General features: G+C 35.6%; 1 protein-coding gene and 1 pseudogene across 1 annotated transcript in view; one reads left to right on the top strand and one right to left on the bottom strand.

The window, feature by feature from the left end:
• Positions 1-18,239, bottom strand: part of LOC145255629 (SUMO-activating enzyme subunit 1-like) — a 55,067-nt gene that overhangs the window by 20,399 nt on the left and 16,429 nt on the right. The window contains exons 2-5 of the mRNA XM_080114156.1: positions 12,941-13,052; positions 10,008-10,067; positions 5,722-5,978; positions 1,638-1,743 (exon numbers count right to left, since the gene is read on the bottom strand). Coding sequence (XP_079970282.1) covers positions 1,638-1,743; positions 5,722-5,978; positions 10,008-10,067; positions 12,941-13,052 — 535 coding nt within the window. The remainder of the gene's footprint in view (positions 1-1,637; positions 1,744-5,721; positions 5,979-10,007; positions 10,068-12,940; positions 13,053-18,239) is intronic.
• LOC145255886 (5S ribosomal RNA) lies at positions 2,792-2,908 on the top strand (annotated as a pseudogene).

Below are 18,239 nucleotides of genomic sequence, written 5' to 3' on the forward strand. Positions count from 1 at the left end.
GTGTTTTTAGACCTACTTATTCTTAACATAAGTAATCTGTCCATTCACGCATGCACATTCATGAAACAGTTGACAAACAGATAAAAATCCAATTACCCCCCCCCCAGGTACAAAATTTTCAATTTTGACCACTTAGCAGCCCTAAATACCGGATGAAAACTGATTAGAAAGTTTTCCACATGTCTGAATACCCTATATACCAAATTTCAAGTCTGTAGATCAAAAATAGGTTGAGAGTTGTCCTCACACACATTCTAACTTTTATAGATATATAGATTATTTATAAAAAAAAAAACTTCCTCAAAATAATTGGGGATATTTTAAGCAGATTTAAATCCACACAGTGAATGTGGTATTTTGGCGAAAGAATCTAGTTGAAAGTACCTATTTACTATGCCTCCCCACGAGACAGAGTTAGACACCAGGGTCGTTTTTTAACGTGGAGAAAGGGTACAAAAATAAAAATTGTCTCAGTCGTGAAGGATTTCTCCTCCACCGAAAGAGAACAAGAAATAGAAGTGCAGCATCTGAAGAACAGATACTACACTTTGATCTTGTCCCGAAGGCCAAGTATAAGTAATCCAAAGTTTTGATGTCAAAGAGAATGACACTCACCACCTACCACCCCCCAAAATTAAAAACAGGTTCCTAAGTTTAAGATTTTGTAATTATTTTTATTTAACTAAATAAATTGGCTTTTTTTATTAAGATACTGTTCTGATACTACACTTTATCTTTTTTGTCGTTAGACAGTAAACAGGAAATCCTTATAGATAGAGACAATATTTATTTTTGACCCACATTAAAAAACTATAGCAGAACTACTGATGGGCAGTAGTAGCTGTATGACATGTATGCAAATAACCAAGCTGATGCGTAGAATATTCAGTGTAGCTTAATCGCCATATACATTTTATAACTTACTAACTAGCTCTACCTACGTATTGAGCACTTTTGAAGTAAATACTTAAAATTTACGCATGAATCTATACTTTCGTATATTAATTTTATGTGAGTAAATTAAGTAGTTATATATATATATATATATTAGTGTTGGGACGATTATTCGGAATTAGAAATCTGAAAATTCAGAATGGGTGCATCAGAAAAACGTGCTGATTTGCCAATGCCAAAAACGATTCTTTTAATTTTTTTTTTTTTTTTTTTTTTACTTGATTTTGTTTAAAACAAAATTTTACGCTGCTGATAGTAATGATAAACTGATAAATAGTTATTGATTTAAAACTACCAGTAAAACTAAAATCCATAGATCATCCCCCAGAAGTGTATTTTTATGCTTGAGAAAATATCTGCACATTTAATATGTTTTTACAGTAATCAGGAAAAATAAGAACTCTATAATTAAAAAATTTAGAGATTTATAAAAAATTGGAATCGGTAATTGTATCGGAATCAGGAATAATATTGGGATCGTCCCATCACTAATTATATATATTATAATATAAATTTTAGATTCTTAATTACCTCCCTTGGGCACACAGACACACATATACACACACCTTGCTCTTAATTATGAAAAGAATAATTATTAAATATTTATAAAACCTTTCATTCATAATTCCATTCAGATAGTTAAAAAAAAATTTTATAAAAAATGTCTACCATTGGCCACTCACCTTTTTCACAACCACCGTTTCTATCACTTCTGTCTTAGCTTGTTTGGCCTTTGGTTCACCATTTTCATTGTCTTCAGCCTCCTTTACCTTTGGCTTTGGCACTTCTCTGCAAAAAAGTAAAGAGAAACAGTATTAGCATTCAATGCCGGCAAAAACGAGTTAACATGTCATCACCCAATTTGTTTTGAGAGTGAAACGAGTCAAATAATTCAAATAATTCACTTGGAAAATGTTTTCCAACTTACAGGGAAAATATTTGTATGCCTACAGAAAATGATAATATAATTACCTCATCAACTTCTTCTGCATTACTAAACGATTTATTTGAATTTAAAATGGTTTAAAAAATGTAATTTTGGTACTTGTACAGTTTAGTCAAGACGTTAAAAAATGAAAATATCGAAAAAAAAAAAAAGTTTAAATTGTATGTATTCATTATGGAACAAAGTTCTCTGAAAAAAAATTTCACTTAATTTCATCAAGTAGTTTCTTTTTACAGCGAAAAAAACAATTTGTTATGATACTGAGCAAAATGTTCGATTATTAGGAAGAAAAGCTAGTATTAGAGATGGGGAGAGGTGTCAGCGCTTTAACTGGAGTTATCTCCCTTTGTCATTTCTAAAATTCAAACAAATTTTTTTTTAAATCCAAGATGGCCGCCTTCAACGCGCTCTCATAAAAACGTGTTTTTCCGCTGTAAAAAAAAAAAAAAAAAAAAACTACTTGATGAAATTAAGTGAAATTTTTTTTACAGAGAACTTCGTTCTATAACGGATACATACAATTTAAACTTTTTTTTGATATTTTCATTTTTTAATGTCATGACTAAACTGTACAAGTACCGTAATTTTAACCAAAAAATATTCTTTTCTCTAATATTTATTTTAAAAATAGTTACATCTAATCAATCTCTAAAAAAAAAAAAAAAACTTATACTATAAATTTTAGATTCTGAATCTGGACAGCGAATCAGCCGACAGGCCCTATAAGAATTACTATTACCTTCCCTGAAAATAGATTTCTGACCAGGAAATATATTGTTTTCTAATAATTGTTGCATGATAATTTTTGTTTCACTATTTTCTTTTTCACCTTCACCAGTCTTTTTTAATAACACTTATCTCAATGAGAATACGCTACCTAAATAGACCCATACATACGGCACAATCACGTTGGCACACTGGTTCTCGCCAGATCACCGAAGTTAAGCAACATTGAGCCTAGCAAGTACCAGATGGGTGACCATTTGAGAAGGTTAGGTGCTGTATGTACCATGCAGGGTCATAGAAATTTCCAGGTTGGTATCTGGGGGCGCATTAATTCACTGAGAGAGATGCCCCCTCAGTCTTCGTTAAGACGTATCTAGGAGAAGGAAACTGATGTAAAAACCTGCGGTCTACTGTATACTTTGTTCTGTGGCAGTCGTCTGCAACGACAAAGGTTAGCAGTAATACCAAAAAGTGTGGTTGGTTCTACACAAAGCCTTCACCACTATAAACAAATCATCTGTGAGGATTTCTGAGCAATTTAGTTGTTGTGGTGGAACCTCATGCGTCGAAACCAACGGGAGAGTCCATTGTTACAGGCAAGCATAACCATGGTAAACATTCAGTTAATGTTATCAAGAACTAAAAACGATTTTTAATGTTCCGAATTTTTGAGATGAGGGTTGATTGTTTATATTACTTTTATTGATTGGACTATTGTTCTCATCTTTAATGTTGTTAGTGCAACATTTCGGTTGGATTGTCTTTCGACAGTCACCAGGCCAAAATTTTAAGGGTATACAATGTTTGTTTTTCCTACAATTAGAAACTCCCAAATGTTACTAAATTCCAGGCTTGGTCTACTTAGACATTTTTCTTTTTCTTAGCTAAAATGTTGCCTCCTTGAGTCGCCTGACCCTCCATCTTGCATTCCTTTCAATTATTTTGACCTCGTTTCACAAAGGGAAGCGGGTTTCTTTTTCTTTCCATATGTGATCAGCTAGTTTCGACTTTACAACCTCTCCTTGTGTCACAGCTTTACAGTGTTGTTCTAGCCTTATCTTTAAGGCGCGACCAGTTTCATCTTTGTATAGTTTTCAGTATTTGCATGAAATCTCAGTTTTTTCTTGTGAGACTTTCGGTTGGAGGCTTGACTCGTACTAAGTGTTTTTTGAGAGTCAAATCACTCTTTAATATTATTCTGATATATCGACTGCATATTTATGTATGGTGTGCACACCATGGCAAATTTTCAGGTTTTGTCTTTGCTCTAGGTTTTCCTGAGCTGATGTAACACTCTCTGGGTAGTCATTTTGATGGGGGGGGGGGGGTATTCTTAGGTGGCCCAACTCCTCCTGGTATGTGTTGTCGTCGTTACATATTGTTCTGGCATGGTGTTGTAAACCCCAATAATAATATATTGGTGTATATATATATATATATTGCAATATATGTACCAATAATAATTATATATTGGTATATATATTGCAATATATGTATCAATAATAATTATATATTGGTATATATATTGCAATATATGTATCAATAATAATTATATATTGGTATATATATTGCAATATATGTATCAATAATAATTATATATTGGTATATATATATATATATATATATTTTTTTTTTTTAATTACATTTTCACCCAAACAAGGCACATTGCCACTTTGGTGTAGGGGGGCTACTATCAGGGGCAGCAGCTACTGGGGCACTATGTTAGGATTTGGGCAGTAAGATGTCGGTTCACGTTACACTTGAACTTCTGCCTGTCAGTACAGTTGAGAAAGCAGGAACCTGGAATGGAATTCCAGAGTCTAGCAGTTCTGGGGAAGAAACTACTGGAGTAGAAAGATCTTTTACATCTAGGGATCTCTACTGCGTGGGGGTGGGATTTAGCTGCCTGTCGGGTTTGTTGAGGGTGTTTACGTTGTGGGGGCACAAGTGTCTGCAGTTTGTCAGAGCATTCACCATTAAAATACTTGTAGAACAGGCAGAGGGATGCAACGTTTCGTCGATGGGACAGAGGCTGAAGCTTAGATGCCAGTTCAGGGCCTATCAGATTGGCGACTCTTTTGAACCTTGTCTAGGAGCGAGAGACTAGCAGCAGGTGCACCAGCCCAAATGTGGCAGCAATACTCCATACATGGGTGAATGGTGGCCTTATAGAGGTACAGGATACTTTCAGGTGTCAGTAGTTTTCTAGCATGGTAGAGAGAGCTTACCTTCTTCCCATGTACCAATAATAATACATTGGTACATATATTGCAATATATGTACTATATGAATTTGCATATTGGTTAGGAAGGCATTCTTTGAATGGACAAGTCAACTCATACTACATTTGTTTGACCTGGTGTCGGGTTAATAGTATCGTTTTTAATTAAGTTATACATTATAAAGTGGCTTTGCTTGTGTGAGGAATGTCTACCAAACTACTTTCAATTTCTGATCTATAGACTTGAAACTAGATATATAGAAGATTTGGACCTGTGGAAGAAATTTGATTTGGTTTTTAGCCAGTAAAAATAGCTGCTAAGGGGTCAACATTAAAATATAATTAGAACTTGGTAGGTGTAAGTCAACTAAACATGTTACTTCTACGCATGTGCAAATATACATTTATATCTTAAACAACATTATTTTTATTAATTTTTTGTATGCGTATAGATTTAGGTCAGAGGGCGAATAAGGCTCGAGAATTATGTTTTGGTTTTGATTCTAGGTGATGGCACCCAAGGCAGTTTTGTTTTTTTAACTTTTTGAAATAATTACTATGTATTGGGTACAATACAATAATCAGTAGATTATTGTCTTTATAATAATAAATATGAAATCTGCATAAATTAAAATATCATATGTAAGCGTATTTTACGACTGGACCACATTGGGAAGGGAGGGGGAGGCACTATTCAGTATTGGGTACAATATAATAATCAATACAGAATTGCCACTTTAATAATAAAGACAAAATCTGCATAAATTAGAATATCATATTTAAACATATTTTATGACCAGGCAACGCCAGGTGGCCTGCTAGTATATCTAAAAAGAGCTATAATTCTTTACTTGTAAAACTATTTAAAACTTACTCTGCATATTCGTGTTTGCCAAGATCGGAAAACATGTAGCCAAAATAGCCGAAAACGTCCCCGGCAAAGAACTGGATGCTTTTGTCATGGCAGATTTTGTTGATTCTTTCCAAGACGGTATGCGTGGCGCAGGTGACACAGATCACATTGAAGCCATGAAAGAACTCGTCAGGTTTCGCAGCAACATCATCGGTGTCCACACTGATCTTCACCATCGGATTCAGCTTCTGTGTGGCTTCCTGAGAGGCAACAGCACGCTAGAAAAGAATGTAAAAAAAAAAAATGATAAGATACCACAATCAAAATCCATTTAAGTGAAAAGTTTTAAATTATTTTCCGTCTTGCAGAGTTGAGGTTCAAAAGCAGTTCAAAATGGAGACTTCGTTAGTTTTTTGGGGTGCTTGTTCAGAATTCCTTCCTCCACCGTAAAAAAAAGAAAAAAAAAAATCTGTATGATGGATGTAACCATGACGAAAATGAACATCATAAACCAAAAATCATGTAAATTGATCAAGTAATTTTTTTTTTCTTTTTAGTGCCTGTCTAGAATTCCTACCTCAACGTAAAAAAAAAAGAGAAACATCTGTATGCAGCCATGACGGGAAAAAAATATCATACACCAAAAATCACGTAAAGTAGGACCCTGGGATACAGTAGCCTAAGCATACTTTTTTTTCAGGTTACAATGTGGAATACAATATTTTTCCAGCCCCTGGTTACAGCATTTGCCCCGCCTTACAGTGTTATTTATATTATTTGATTATATACATGTGTATTATAATATACTGTACTGTATTTCATTACTAATTTTTAATGCCGTATCCCGGGGTACTACTGTAAATTGATTAAGTAATTTAAAAGTATTTTTGGTGTCTGTCCAGAATCCGCCTTCCCCCATAGAAAAAACAAAAATTATGAAAAATCTGTACCGAAAAAAAAAAAAAATCATATTCCAAAAATCATGTAAATTGCTCAAGAAACTTTAGTTTTGAATAAGCAGAGTCAAGATTCAAAATCAGTACAAAATAAATAAGTATAAATAATAAATTTATTTTTTGGTAGGTGCTAGTCATAAATTCCCTCCCCACCATGGAAAAAAAAAAAAAAAAAAAAATTTTGTTTTCAATTTGTATGGCGTACATACGTGATGGAAAAAATATAACAAAAATCATGTGCATTGCTTAAAAAATTTTAAATAAGAAAATCAAAATTTATGGCCAAACTGAGTGAAAATCTCGCAACACTACAAGTTTGAAGGAATAAGGGAGATAACTCCAAATAATTTAAACTTTTTCGAGATTTTAGAAAGCCATTCATAACCTGAGGAGGATGATGCACTGGAAAAACTCAAATTCACTTAAAAATGATTTTCTTTACAAAAATAAAACAATTTGATCAATTTACATGATTTTTGGTGTATATTATTTTCTTTCAATCACGGGTACGTATAACATGCAGATTTTCCTTTATTTTTGTTTTTTTCATTGAAAGAATTCTTAACAAGCACCCGAGTAATTCCATGCCAAATCATCCAGAGCTTAACACCCATGTCTTCAGATTTTACTGTAACATGCACCACAATTGGACATCATGAAAATTTCAGCACGTAACTCCAAGTGGTTGTCAATTGAGAACATTTTTCAATTTGCATAAATTTTGAGATGTCAACCAGGTGACATTTTAATAATTACATTTTTTTTAATGTTTTTTTTTTTATTTTCTTAGTTTGTTCAAGCTGGGGATGGGGCATCCTACCAGATGCCAAACATTCACCCACTAACTCAGATATTCCAACTTAGAGATCTTATTAAAATTCTGACCGTCCCCGTAAGTTCAACAGTTTGAACCTCTTTTGCACTTGGTTCACCAGGTATATTTGCCAGGTAGTTTTTGAAATTCTTTTTCATGAGTCCACTTTTTTTTTTTTTTTTCTTCCTTTGAAGATTGTAACATAGAGCAGCCAAACTAGCTGCCAACATTGCCCTGCTTTTTATTGAAACAGCCCAGCCAAGAGCTCTTTTTAGTATCCTTGTTGTTCCCTTAAGTGCAATTGTCTGGATCTCTTTTGCACTTGGTTCACCAGGAATATTAGTTAGGTAAGACTTCAGGTTCTTCTTCATAAGCCCTGTGGCACCTATAATAACTGGTATGATTGATATCTCTCTAAGATTCCAGTTTCTTTTCATATCATACATGAGACCTTGGTATTTGGTCTGTTTCTCTCTTTCAGCTCTGTTCAGACCTCCATCATTGGGAATACTCACTTCAATTAAGGTTGCCACTCTTTCTGACTTATTCCATATAACTATGTCAGGTTTAACAGCTGCATTTTCAAGGTAGGTTGCTGTAGGGATTACATGGTCGTAATGTATAATATATAAGTCATTTCCAACTGTTCTTTCAGGTTGATGATGTGATCCTGAAAATTCACACGGGTAAGTTTTTTGACAAGGGGAATCCAAAAATGGCATCAGATTAATTTATGAGATTTTGAAATTTTTCACATGTGCTCCAATAGGGGGGAAAAAATCATATGGTTGAGATGGTACCAAGATTATTTTCTTTTGGACATTCATGCAGACATTATGAAGTCATACGGAACCAAAAAATGGTAAAAAAAGTTTTTTGTTCACTCAGTGTCTAATCAAAGTTTGTTTTTTTTTTGGGGGGGGGGGGGGGTTTCCGAGGGTTCAGAAGTTATAGAAAGTAAAAGTTTTAAAAAAAAACTCTTACAGTGATCAGATCTTTAGAATAAAACACTTCACAACAAAAATCAACATATGACAACATCTAAATACTGTTTTCGTTATGTAACTTAAATTCCGAAATTGTTTTCTCAGTCTCCTCATCAGTTATCTTGTATGTTCTTCCTAGGTAGACAATGCAAAGAATGTTCTTGATTAGAACAAACCAAGTATCATTAATTTGCGGCAAATGGAATGTCTTCCGTGGTCCACGAGGTGCATTAACTTGACGATTACATCACCTTCTTCTGCATTAATTCATAATGCTGATTCACCAGAATTAGCAACACATTTTACGTATTGCATTCCTGAAATATCAGAGATCTCAAGAATTTTTTACGTCGGCAATGAGACAAACTGGTGGCTGTTTCTGGTTTCTGGTACCATGTCTCCTATGGCAAATCTTGCTTCAAGACTTTCACACTTCCTCCATAGCTTTCATACTGATATCAAAGAACTTTATTAGAATTCAGCATCATTTAGAGATCGACCTGCTTGTTTTCGGCCCCTATCAAAAACAAACAGTGGGCATTCTACCATCTAGAAAGGGTTAGGAAGGTCTTAACACTGTTTGTTTTTTTGGACTTCCTTACCCAACGCCAATAAAAAATTTTCTTTAATAAAGCGACCTTTATAAAATTCTATTTTCTTTTTTTTTTTTTTTTTTTTTTTTACATAGATTAGTTATATATATATTTTTTAAAAATACATTTCATTTGGGAGTCTTAGGTAGCATGACACCCTGGTGTGAATGTGGTATTATGGTGACAGAGCTCTAGCTAAGATCAGATTAGTCAACAAAGATACAGTGACAAGGATGACCATAAACCACCCCCTCCCCACCATTTTTTTTTTTTTGATTAAGTCACTGCGGGGAGGCTTCTAAAGCTTTCTCTCAGTGCACCGTGATGGGTCCCCAACTAGAGCAGGCAATCGATAGATTTGATTAAAAAAAAAAAAAAAAAAAACATTGGTCGATTTCATTGATTTTGATGCCAACAAAAATATAGGAGTGTGAAACATTCGTTGATCATGTATTATTATTCATCGGACTACTGTTCTTATCTTGAGTGTGATTTTCACGTTTCTTAAAGTAGGTTTAAGGCTCCTAAAATTCGTACAAGAATTGTCCGCAAGGTGTGGCGCAGTGGTTAGAGTACTGGAAAAATCAATTGTATAAGTGATATTCTCCTGAAGGTTGAAGGTTCAATCCTCAGTGTGGCCGACCAAAATATACATTTGCGAATTACTTAGGACCTCTATGGGCGATTTCACTGATTTTGATGACAATAAAATTATGGGAGTGTGAAACATTTGTTGATCATTATTCAATCCCGGACCACATCGGGTCACCCTGCTAATTTAACAAAGAAAAGATTTTTTAATGCCTACACGGTTTTTTTTTTTTTATCGTAATCAAGTCAATATTTTAATAACCACAGAAAATATTTTATTATTGTTTCATTTGCATTCCTTTGTCATGCAAGATATTGAAATTTTTAACTACAAGTAAATTTATTTAAAAATATTCCCGGTACTCACATTTTTCCCGATATCATCTCTTGACACCAAGAACTGCGAACAACGATCTTCTTCTGTTACCTGAAAAACAATAAATTAACGAATGACATAATTGAAGAATTAAACACGAGGAAAAACAAAAAAAAATAGCTATTGCAAACCAGCAAATTTTAAGGCTACCATGTTGCATTCAACCGGGAAGCAGGACAGCAGAACAGTGTTCCACAGGCGGACAGTTCTGGGAAAGAAGCTTTGTTCATGGAATCTGCGTTTAGATTTAGGCACAGATAGAGAGTGGAGGGAAATAGTATATAGTGGTTGTTGCTAGTTGAGTGTTTTTTTTTGTAAAAGTTTGGCAAGGGGGAGTACTAGATTTGAGTTCAGTCGAGCACTTGTCATGAAAATAACGATAGACCAGAGACAGGCTCACAATGTCTCTTCTGTGGGAAAGAGGTTTCAGGGAAGAGAAAAGAGCAATACCTATTAGGTTTTGAAGCCAGGGGTACTCAGTGTTGCTTGGGGTTATATAAATTTAAATAGAAGTGAAATTATGTGTCAATTTATTCAGCATAGGTATAACATGTTTCATTGCCATTAAGGGCGTGGGAAGAGAGAGAAATAAAAAAGGAAAGTGAACAAAGAGGGAGGGAGGAGCGCTGTAAATTTAGACAGAAATACAGTTGACAAGAACCTGTCTAACTTCATCTTGAACTGATCTGTTGTGGGTACGATGATAACATCAAGCAGCAGTCTATTCCAGGGAGTCGACATGCGGATGGAAAATGTGGTTTTGCATTGGTTTAGCTGAAATCTGATGAAACAGCTTCAGATCGAGTCCTCTCAGTTCACATTTGGATGCCAGAATGAAGAGAAGATCCCAAGGGAGGTCGTAATGGTCATTTTTTTTTTTTTTTTACATAGGCATCACCACTTATCAAGGCCAAGAGGCCACTCGAGGATAAGGGTTAAAGAGTGTACAGTAGAAATTGGACACTAAAGTAATCGTTAGTAATGGAAATTCGGTAAATTTGTAAACTTTTATGGGACGGCTCATCAAAAACTTGTTTACATTAGACTTGAAGACAACCGTATTGTAGTAAGCCGGAAAGCAGGCAAACGGAAGACAATTCCATAGGCGTGCAGTTCTAAGAAAGAAGCTCTGTTCATAGAATCTACGTTTAGGTTTAGGCACAGATAAAGAGTGGGGAGAAATTATTGATAGTGTTTTCTGCTAGGCGGGTGTTTCTTGTGAAAGTTTGACAAGGGGGGACCAGAGATAGAAGCTCAATCACCTGCCATGAAAATAACGATAAAGCAGAGACAAACTCGCAACATCTCTTCTATGAGAAAGAGGTTGCAGGGAAGAGAAAAAGACATCCCTCTACTAAGCTACAAACTCTATTTTGAACTCTATCAAGGCAGGATAAGTCCTTTCTATCAACTCCTTCCCAGATGTGGCAACAGTACTCCATCCTTGGACGTGCCTGGCTCTTATATAGATAGAGAATTGCATCAGCAGTGAGATATGTACTGGATCGATAGAAGGATCCCACCATTTTTCCAGTAGCCTTGGCAACGGATTTAATGTATGTGTTCCATTTAAGATCATGGTCATGAAGGAGGTTATAGGTCAAAAGTAGCTTAAGGATTTCAGCCCTTAGAGTGCTAAAACACAACTATCTTCTGTTCGGGTTGTCTTTCATAAACAGCAGAACATATCAGTCACACGTTCCAGCCTACACTTTTTCTTTTTCATGCTCAGATTCTGCAGGCACAGATGAGCACTTTTTATGGTGGCGATAAGTTAAATCAAGACTATTTCTATCATTTGATTTCACCTCTGGTTAATCACAGCCACCACAAACTTGAATATCTATTGAAAAGAACTTCACTCGGCACTATCCTCAAGTGTCTAAGGTCTCTCTCTGTACAGGGTTTGTCAGAACAACCTGGAATGAGGATATTTTTCCCTACAAGTAAACCCCGACTAATTTTTTTTTTTTTTCCACATGGTAGTCACCACTTATCAAGGCCCGGAAGCCACTCGAGGATAAGGGTTATCGCGTGTACAGTAATCAATGGGGTAATATCGTAGTAATGGAGATTTGATAAAGTGTCTTACTTAAGGGGGCGGGGGTCATCAGGAATTTGTTTATGTTCGACTTGAAGACATCCAAGTTGTAGTCAGGTGGGAAACAGGCAAACGGAACAGAGTTCCACAGGCGTGCACTTCTAAGAAAGAAGCTTTGCTCACGGAATCTACGTTTTGATTTAGACACAGTTAAAGAGTGGGGAAAATTATTGGCAGTGGTTTCAGCTAGACGGGTGTTTTTCGTGAAATATTGGCGAGGGGGGACTAGAGATTGGAGCTCAGACGAGCACTTGCCATGGAAGTAACGATAAAACAAAGACAGGCTCGCAATGTCTCTTCTGTGGGAGAGAGGTTGCAGGGAAAAGAAAAAGGCATCCTTCACTAAGCCACGACGTCTATTTCGTACTCTGTCAAGACAGGATAGGCTGTTTTTAGCAGCTCCTGCCAAGATGTGGCAGCAGTACTCCATCATTTAGAATCACATAGTATTCGCAGCCCAAACAAGATCTCCACGGTATGGCTAACAAACACTGGTTTTCACAAGGAATAGTGCATTTTCTCCAAATGCTGTTACCTATAGTAGCAACATGAAACTGGATACTCCACCAGACTAGAAGAATTCTTGTCCTGGAATCCAATAAGACCAAGAAACGACAGGAAAGATATCCTATAACATATTTAAATGGTAAATTAGGGAGAGGAAAATGAGGTTCTCAACTTCTTTACTAACTCATTGAACTTTAACGGAAACATTTAAACATCTACGTATCTCATATAGAGTTAAAGTGTTAGCCCCAAGTAGGGGGAACCCCCTTGATTTCTTAGAACTTAGAAGGAAAATGAGAGAAGTACTTATGCTTACCTTGGTGTGGTCAAGCATGGTGAGCGAGTTGATGCCCGCAAGGACAATGTTTTTAGCGATTTCTGCTCCAAGCCCACGCAAACCCACTAACAAAACCTTCGACGCTCGTAAACTGAAATATAAAACAAAGAATAAGATTTACCATTTTCAAATAATGAGTAAAAAAAAAAAAAAAAAAAACGTCACCCATGGAATGGTTAATAGAACTAAAAATTCTTCCATAAAATTTGATTCACATTTAAAAATAAAACGACTTGATTACTTTGCATGATGATTTCTGTTGTATGATTTTTTTTTTTTTTTTTTCATCATGGGCATGTACACCATACAGATTTTTATTTATTTATTTTTTTTCATCAGTGAAATTCTGAACAAGCACCAAAATTTGTAATCGTGTTTTTGCATTTATGTTTTTGTGTCGTCTGCCTTCTTATATTATTTCGTGATTCTCAAAGTGCAAGATGCTTTGGGTATGACACAATCACGTTGACACACTGGTTCTTGCAAGATCACCAAAGTTAAGCAATGTTGAGCCTGGCCAGTACCAGATGGGTGACTATTTGGGAAGGCTAGGTGCTGTATGTACCTTCTGGGAAGGTTGGGTGTGGAGCCAGCACCCTAACCCCCCCACCCCCAAAAAAAACTCCTCTCTACAGAAGCATCTACAAAATTGTGGATGGCCTGTGCCCCTCTAGGGGCTCAAGGCTATAGATGGAAGATGCTTTGGGTATTTATGGTCTGTTCCATAAATCGCCATCAGTAAAACTTTGTGGGTTATAGTTAGGCTAAAAATTTATGTCTATGTGGGTTATGGTTAGGGTAAAAATGTGTGTCCTTAGGAGTCCTATCTGTGGAAACTCCAAAACACGGATATAGCATTCGCTTCTAAAAATGAAAATTCATGTTAGGTAAAAATCGCACATTATTTTAACAATGATATTAAAATGTAGTTTCAAGCTTAGATAGGAGTTTTAGTTATGTCATGAACAGGCTTCCACAAAATCAAAAATTGGGTAACGTTTGCTGTTTCTTTATTTTTAAAGAAGAAAGCGTCAGTAGATTATGGTTGGTTGGTTGGTTTGTTTTACGGCATTTCAACAACTTTTGGGTTATTTAATGCCGAATCCAGTTATTTTGGAAATAGTATTCGATGTTGTATCCAGTTATTTTCTAGAAGGTCTTTATTCTTCAGGCTCTTTGTATGTTCAATCATTAGTTTGTAGCTTTTGGTTTGGTTGTTTTATAGTGGATTTTGTCATTTTTGTTCTCTGCCCCGCAGAACATGAACGGGTTTTGTAATGGGAGGGGAAAGGGTTACAGTATTAATGTTTGGTAGATTAAGGGAAAATGTAATTCCTAAAACCAATTGTGGTAAACAAGTAAACATTTTGAAATTTGTTTAATTAAAATGTAAAGTTTTGAAATAAAAAATATAATTAAAAAAGAAACTATAAAATAGTATTAATTATTTCATAAATTGAATTTAACAATTATCAAAAAAGTTTCAGTATGAGTGGATTCCAAGTAAAAAAATTGTGAGTAAGCAATAAAAATGCTTTTATTAAATATTAATACATGAGGAATCATTTTAAGTTAAAATCTATTGAGAAATACACATTTTCTATTGAGAAATATTAGTTGAAGAAATATTAATTATCCAACAATGACCATCTTAATTTTCTAACAAAAGCCACAGGTTTTCTTTTCCTTTTTTTTCCATAATGTTATATCATACTTGCTTTTATTTTCATATATCTATATATATATATATATATATATATATATATATATATATATATATATATATATATAAAATATAGATATATATATAAAATATAGATATATCTATATATCTATAAAAGTGAACGTGTCTGTCTGTCTGTCTGTGTACATTTCCCTACGCAATAACTGTCAATTTTTAGTCTATAGACTCGAAATTTGAAATACCGGGTACTGAGATTTGGGAAAATTGATGTGACGGGTGTCAGCCAGAAATTTGGCTGTTAAGAGGTCAAATTTCAACGATTTGACCTTTAAGAACTCTACCAAACTCCTCCGACAATTTTGGGTCTAGACACTTGAAATTTTAGATATAGGTTCCTTGAACATGGATCTAACTTAATAAAGTGATTTGAGCCCGAAACAATAAATTTTAAGGGGTCATAATAGGGGTCAAAGTTTTAAAAAATTAACCATTTTTTTTGTTTTTTTGCTTTTTTTGCACAGCATACACCTCCAAACACCCGAGCAACGCCGGGCACCCCTGCTAGTATATATATATATATATATATATATATATATATATATATATATATATATATAAAAGTGAAAGTGTCTGTATCTGTGTACATTTCCCTACGCAATAACTCTGTCAATTTTTAGTCTACAGACTCGAAATTTGATATGCAGGTTACTGAGATTTGGGGAAATCGATGTGATAGGTTTTTGGCCAGAAATTTGGTGATTAAGGGGTCAAAGTTCAACGATTTGACCATTGAGGACTCTGCCAAACTCCTCCGACAATTTTGGGTCTACGCACTTGAAATTTTAGATATAGGTTCATTGGACATGGATCTTACTTAATAACTTGATTTGAGCCCAAAACAATAAATTTTAAGGGGTCATAATAGGGGTCAAAGTTTTTTAAAAATTGACCTCTGCGGTCTCTTCCAAATTACTCAGACAATGTCTGGTCTAAATATTTGAAATTTTACATAAAGGGTGTTCAGAGATAGGGCAAGCTTTTTCATCAGTTTGGGTCGAAAATTTTTAGTTACCAATATATAAATGTATGTATGTATGTCTGTTTGCATGTCTGTCTTAAACTTTCAATAGAGACGACGGATTTTACCAAGATCAGTATCGTTTTAAAGTTCGATCTATCATACGACAAATATCGAAAAATTGGCTAAAAACATTAATATCTTTCCCTTCAACTAGGCACTTTTCTACGGGGGGGGGGGGGGGGGGCACTTTTTTCGCCGATATTTTTTAAAGTTATCCTCTCCTTTAAATTGTCTAGCCTTAATTTTTAAAAATGTCGCTTCCGGTTTGGCGGTGGTCGTAACAGCATAAACGTTAGGTTTTACCCAGTTCTTTTCCTCCTTTGCGGTACGGGTTCGAGCCTGCCTTCCTACTACCACTTTTTTTTTTTTTTTTTTGCTCAACATACACATCCAAACACCCGGGCAACGCCGGGCGCCCATGCTAGTATATATAAATTTTTTTAGTGATTTTAATACTAAATGTATCTATTATAAGGCTAACGGCTGATTTTGATCTCGATACTTCGAATTGAGTTGTCTCCCCCTTATGCATCATGACCGATCAAATACTTACATATCAGTTTTCTTTTTTTTTTTTTACATAGGCATCACCACATTATCAAGGCTCAGAGGCCACTCAAGGATAAGGGTTAAAGAGTGTACAGTAGAAATTGGACAATATAGTAATCATTAGTAATGAAAATTTGGTAAATTTGATAACTTATATGGAACAGCTCATCAAGAACTTATTTACTTTAGACTTGAACACAACCATATTGTAGTCAGCCGGAAAGCAGGAAAACGGAAGACAATTCCACAGGCGTGCAGTTCTAAGAAAGAAGCTTTGTTCATGGAATCTACGTTTAAGTTTAGGCACAGATAAAGAGTGGGGGAAATTATTGATAATGTTTACAGCTAGACGAGTGTTTCTTGTGAAAGTTTGGCGAGGGGGGACCATAGATTGAAGCTCAGTCGAACACTTTCCATGAAAATAACGATACATCAGAGACAAACTCGCAACATCTCTTCTGTGAGATAGAGGTTGCAAGGAGGAGAAAAGGACATCTCCTACGAGGCTACGAAGTCTATTTTGAACTCTATCAAGGCAGGACAAGTCCTTTCTAGCAGCTCCTGCCCAGATGTGGCAACAGTATTCCATCCTTGGACGTACCTGGCTCTTATATAGATAGAGAATAGCATCAGCAGTGAGATATCTACCGGATCGATAGAAAGATCCCACCATTTTTCCAGTGGCCTTGGTAACAGATTTGATGTACGTGTTCCATTTAAGATCAGGAGTAATGGTCAAGCCCAGAAGCTTGTCAAAACTTGAGGCCTCCTGAAGACGAGAGCCATTCATTTCAATTGATGCCAAATGTGGATTAGAATGTTGATGATGTAAAGAGAGAAGCTTGGTTTTAGATGCATTAAAAGTAACCAGCCACTCCTTTCCCCATTGTACTACGTGATCAAGATCAGAGGAGAGAGAATTGGAGAGAACTTGGTCGTTTACTGTCTTAGATGTGCTACCATAAATGGTAGTGTCGTCAGCATAAATGTCTACAAATGATGTAAGGATGTGATTTGAAAGATCATTAATGTAGATCAGGAAAAGAGTTGGGCCCAGGATGGATCCCTGAGGGACACCGGCATTAATACTGTGAGCTTCTGATTTTTGCCCCTCAACTACTACTCTTATGAACCTATCAGAAAGAAATGATTTAATAATTGAGAAGACTTTTCCAGCTATACCATAGCTAGCGATCTTATGAAGTAAACCTTTATGCCATACCCTATCAAAGGCTTTAGATATGTCAAGAGCAATTGCCCTAGAAAGATTGCCACTGTCGAGAGATTTGCTAATCCTATGCGATATAACTGTAAGCACATCTGCTGTAGATCTAGCAGAACGGAAACCATATTGAGTGTCACTAAGAAGGTTATTTTTGTTGAGATGGTTGATTACTTCTGTATTTAACACAGATTCTAGCAACTTACTCATGACGCACAGGAGACTTATTGGCCTGTACTGAGAGGGGGATGAGCGATCACCTAAATTCTTAAATACAGGGCATACTGGTGAGATTTTCCAGGGAGATGGGAAACTATTCTCCTTAAGACAACGTTTAAACAGTTTTGTAAGTATGGGCGCTAGTTCAGGTTGAAGTTTTTTGAGTACTATAATTGGAATACCGTCAGGGCCAGTTGCTTTACTGGAATCAAGGTTTTTAATTAGCTTGGCAACATCACGTACAGATATACGTATATCACATAGCGTGTTTTCTGATACAGGAGGAAATATTGGGGGTTGGCGGTCTTGGTCGCAAAGGGTAGAATTAGCTGCAAAGTTCTTGACAAAGAGTTTGGCTTTGTCTGATGCTGACGAGATTACCTCAGGTCCATTGATAATAGTTGGGATGGAGCACACGCTTCTGTTCAGGATTCTGTTTGCTATTTGCCAAAACTGGTGGGAACCAAGCCGCTGCTCAGCTACTTTGGACTTAACAGATTGAGCATACAACTCTCTTGCGTTC

Source organism: Euprymna scolopes, chromosome 31, assembly GCF_053919585.1.
Source record: "Euprymna scolopes isolate OS-2025 chromosome 31, ASM5391958v1, whole genome shotgun sequence".
NCBI classification, from domain to species: Eukaryota; Metazoa; Mollusca; class Cephalopoda; order Sepiida; family Sepiolidae; genus Euprymna; species Euprymna scolopes.